Source organism: Penaeus vannamei, chromosome 2 (assembly GCF_042767895.1).
Source record: "Penaeus vannamei isolate JL-2024 chromosome 2, ASM4276789v1, whole genome shotgun sequence".
In the NCBI taxonomy this organism is placed as follows: Eukaryota; Metazoa; Arthropoda; class Malacostraca; order Decapoda; family Penaeidae; genus Penaeus; species Penaeus vannamei.
In genome coordinates this window covers 47301746-47306745 of record NC_091550.1, presented here as the reverse complement: position 1 = coordinate 47306745, position 5000 = coordinate 47301746, and the positions used below count along the sequence as shown (strand labels likewise).

General features: G+C 46.9%; 1 protein-coding gene across 1 annotated transcript in view; it reads right to left on the bottom strand.

Moving 5' to 3' along the window:
• The window catches only part of LOC113812136 (RNA-binding protein Musashi homolog Rbp6), a 1047083-nt gene extending 1042168 nt beyond the window's left edge, over nt 1-4915 (bottom strand). The window contains exons 1-2 of the mRNA XM_070133875.1: nt 4740-4915; nt 4274-4314 (exon numbers count right to left, since the gene is read on the bottom strand). Of these exons, the coding sequence (XP_069989976.1) occupies nt 4274-4314; nt 4740-4810 (112 nt within the window). The 5' untranslated portion in view covers nt 4811-4915. The remainder of the gene's footprint in view (nt 1-4273; nt 4315-4739) is intronic.
• Nucleotides 4916-5000: the final 85 nt, after the last annotated feature.

The following is a 5000-nucleotide window of genomic DNA, read 5'->3' as shown; positions in this document are numbered from 1 at the left end:
GAAGAGGTAGGAGCGGGAGAGAGAGGGAGAGAGGGAGGAGGTAAGGAGGAGATAGGGAAGGAGGGACAGGTTGGAGAAACAGAGAGAGGGGGGCTACAGGCACAGGTGGTAATGCGTGGGGAAGATGGGGAAGAGAAGCAGCAGAAGAAGCAAGGTTACCCTCAAGCAGTTGGAAAGTCTTCCTCTCCTTTCCCTCCCCCTCCTTCCCTACCTCTGCCCCGTCTGCCTTCTCTTCCTCCACCCTCTCCTCCCTCCCTCCCTTCCTTCCCCTTCTCCTCCACCCATCCGTCCTTCCCTTCCCCCTCTCCTCCCTCCTTTCTTCCCTTCCCCCTCGCCTATCTCCCTCCCTTCCCCCTCTCCTCCCTCCTTCCTTCCCTCCCCCCTCGCCTCCCCAACCACACCACCCGGACGGCGGACTTCCTCCCCCTGGGGACTCTTGATAATAAATCGATTCATCTTATTGGTCCTCGTTATTATGGACCGACTGAGGGGGGAGAGAGAAATAGCTTGTTTCTTATATTGATTTCTTTCTATGCCAACGATTTATTTACTTTTCGCACTTTTGGTCTTTTTATCCCTCCCAGTCTTTCTTTTTTTTCTCTCCCTCTCTTCCTTCTTTCTCTCTTACAGTGTTATATTTTAAATGATTTTTAACGCGGACTCCGAGCGGTGAAGGTCGCGTAACCTGACAGCTGAGGTGGCGGTAAGCGGCGGCCGCACAACCAATAAACATTAATTATGAATGGCCACAAGATCGCATCACGGAAGGTAAATACCCGCGCCTGAGAAAGGATTCATTCACAAGCGTTGGAATGCGGTTTCCCGGAAGAACGGTAGCAACAGCGCGAACGGGTAAAAAAAAAAGTTTGCTTTTTTTTATCATTATCTTTTTTTTTTCTTTGTTTTTTCCTCTTTTTTTTTTTTTTTGGGGGGGGAGGGGGTTCTGCGCTGAATGATATTTACGCAATTGCATTATGGATATGTATACGTATACGCTCTCTCTCTCATACACACACAGACACACACAAACACTCACACACACACACACACACACACACACACACACACACACACACACACACACACACACACACACACACACACACACACACACACACACCAAATCTTAACGCCCAAAGTATCTTCCCTCCCATCAAAAAGCCTCAATAACACCCCCTTTCACGCAGTCGTCTCGGCAAACCACCGCTAACAAAACGACCAACCATCACCAGCCCTCATCGCCCTGTAACTAATTAATAATCCGTTCTAATGACACGCGTAAAAATCCCCCATCGACCTCAGACACGTTCACACGACCCGATCTACCGAGAGGAAACGTACTGTCGGATAAAACTCGCGTCACAAAGAGCGGATGTCTCCTTCTCCGGACTCGAGGAGTTCCGTCAACCGCGAAAATAATAGTAGCTTGCGCCGATCCCTGTCGAAATTCGCCGCGAATCGAACCCGCCAACTTATAACACATCGACCGCGAACTGCATTCACGCCAGCGACACGGTGGCGCGAGATGCCGGAACGTCGTCCTATTAGATTCCGCTCAAATGTATATATAAAAAAATACATGAATAATAATAAAATGAAAAATATATAGATCAAAGGAAAATGACGGCGCACACAGCAACCCCTCTCATTGAAAAACTGTACCTATCGAAAGCTATTTAAAAAAGGAGGAAGAAAAAGAGAGAGAGAAAAATAAAAAATAAAAACAGTAGCTAATCAATCCCCTGCGGTTTTCTTCACTTCGCGAGGCCCCTCTACAACGACCCCTATAACACCTACAACCTCCACAACGCACAACCCATTAACCCTCTTTTTGTACAGACGAGCCTCGTAAGCGAGATAAAAGCCTAATTGAAAAATATCACGCCCTTGCAGTCCACGCCCAGCCTACCGAGGGCGGCCGGCAGCGTATGATAGATGCCGATGCAGTCCCCACGCACATTAACACCATTAAGCCCGATTTTAACACACCTTGGAGTCCACCGCACCCGAGGCGAGAGGGAGAAGGGAGGGAGGGGCAGGGAGAAGGGACGGAGGGGCAGGGAGATAGGGAAGAGGCGAAGGGAGATAGGGAATAGGGGTGGGGGTGGGGGGAGTGCAGGTCCGGCCGTGCATCATATTTTGGGGTCCTCTGGTGTTTCAATTATGTCACAGATCCACTATTACTATCTTATCCCACGCGGCTGCCTTGTCCCATCGGTCGGCGGGCGGTGCGGCAGAACATGACCCTTATGCCCCTAGCCGCTAAGGGCGACTTTGGAGCGGGATTTTGGACATGCTGCGGTGTCCTGTAGATAGGAGATCCGCGCCCGCCCGTCAGCCCGCCCGCCCGCCCGCCTCCCCGCGCCCCCCAAGGCCCAATTCCGCCCTGATACAATTGCGGCCGCCGGATTTAATTATCGGCCTTTCTAATTAGTGTTACCTGGGAACAAAAATTAGCCCTACTTAGATAATATATTAACCGCCGACATGACAGCTCTCCCAGCCCCTCCCTTCTCCCCCTCCCGCCCCAGCCTAACCTTCTTCGATGCACCTGCACCGCCCGCCATTTACGCGATCGACAATGAAAGAAGTTTTATCAATGGTCCCCGATGTAGAGTTCCAAGACAGACAGCTCACTCCCACGGAAAGTGAGGTTAGGGTGGGGGAGGCAGGGGGTGGGGGGAGCGAAGGGGATGGGGCCTCGATAAAACACGTGGGTTTGCCGCTAACCTTACAACTTTACTTGGCTTTAAAAATAGGTTCCTCCTGATCAATCCTCCAAATGGAATATTTAAAACCTGTTCAACAATTTACGAGCTCATCAAGCGATATATCACGAGACTATATTATTATCCGCTGACCCCTTAATCCTACATAGAATAATCGAAAAATAACACCCACTCCTTTAATAAAAATCAAACAATTTAAGCACGCCACCCCTTACCTTCTAATACCCAAAATAAAATCATAATAAAAAAACAACAACATTAAACTTTTGATCATCACCATCTTCCTTCCCCTTTTTAGCACCCTCTCTCTCTCTCTCTCTCTTCCTCTTTCACATTTACAGGACAGTCACACCGGCAACAAAACACGCTCTCAGGAATGGGCTTATCCCACTTTAACATTTCCTCTAAAAATAACGAATCACCTTCGATAATTCTCCTCCGGCGTGAACCCCCAAGGCCGAACGCTGCTTTGCCATACACACAACCGGGGTTCCTTTCGCGACGGCAATTTAGCGACCTTTTGCTACGTTTTAACTGCACATGTGTTTGTGCTTGCGAGACATACATAGGCCTACATACACGCACGCATTTATACTTCGGTAGATGCAGACAGACGATGATATCAATATATATAAATTATATTTTATATATGAATTTATATACATTATATATATATATATATATATATATATATATATATTGTAATCTGTGTAAAGCCTATACATCTCTGAGGAAAAACTCAAGGATTCTAGGAAACATTAAAGTAGTAATTTGGGGGACGAAGAACAGACGGAAAGGAACGGACGAGGGAGAACACGAGAAGACGAAAATGAGAGAGAGAGAGAGAGAGAGAGAGAGAGAGAGAGAGAGAGAGAGAGAGAGAGAGAGAGAGAGAGAGAGAGAGAGAGAGAGAGAGAGAGAGAGAGAGAGACAGGGTGGGGTGAGGGTGAATTCTCCGATGGTGAGAATCAATGTGAATCCTCACTCCTTCCTTTTTTTCTCTCTCTCCCTCTCCCTCCTCATTTACAAACACAAACCACATACACTCAGCCCACCACAACCGCACGCATTAGCGGAGAAAACCCCATAAACTCCAACCATTTCACTCTTCAAAGCAAACAAACCCACAAGAGCGTCACTCATCACAGATACACCATCAATTCAATTAATTATCCTCAATGCACACGAAGGAACGTCTTTAATCCTCACTCCGCATTTTATCTCACTGATGTCCTTTCGGCCGCGCCCGCCCTCAGCGGTACCGGCGGCCGTGGCACAGCGGCACCACAGTACTAAGTTCGCTGGCTCGGGATTCCGGGTCAAACTTTGATTTCCATTGAATGTAATACATTTCTCATATTCCGTTTTTTTCCTGGTGGAATTATCAGGTGCAAGACACACACCGATCACAAATTATTTAAGATATATCCTTTTCTTTTCCATTTTTCTTCGGTTTTCACATGTTATCAACTGCCGTGCGACCCGAGCGGGAAGAAAATTCACACAGACAAGATGCAGATAACGAGAAATATAAATGATCTTACCTGCTGTAGTTTGCCAGCTCAGGCCACCGATGAACATTTTGCTGTAAGGAAAACGCAAATTGTAAGTTGGTGTGAGAATTTGTAGACGCGATGAGAACATTTTTGTTTTGTTTAGACATTCTGACTTTTTTATTTTTATTTTCACGATTCCTTTACAGTCACTTATAACCTGCTCCTCTATCAAACAAATTTTATAGGCATACTCTTTTTGTATAACATTGAAACATGAACTGATTTACTGATCTTCTGAACACAAAACTCATAGCCATCTTCCTTTCAATATAGCTGATTATTGATATTTCTTTACAGGCATGAACTTTTATATTTTTCTTAGCTTAACAACTTTCAACTTCTTTTATATTTTTATCGGCCGGTGCGGCACACCGGGATTATTTCCACAGATGCTGAAGAGCAAAGATTTGAGTGATGATGATATTTCGCGAGCAAAGGCTTGAGCGCGACGTACCCTGGGTCGTTGGGCACCTCACTTGGGGACCCGACGGGGTTTTCCACGGTGACGGCGGCATCCATGATCATAATTGCAAAGTAGTGGGTTTAGCTACGTTACAACTACGCCACTAAGTTAAAACTAACTAAGAGAGGAGCGGTACTTCTCTACGCGACCACACACAATACCGTACTATCGTACTGATGAACACCGAATCTCCTTACAGCCCACCGCCGGAGGGAGAGGGCGGAGCTTAATCCGGTTGCCAGTTGTTGACCC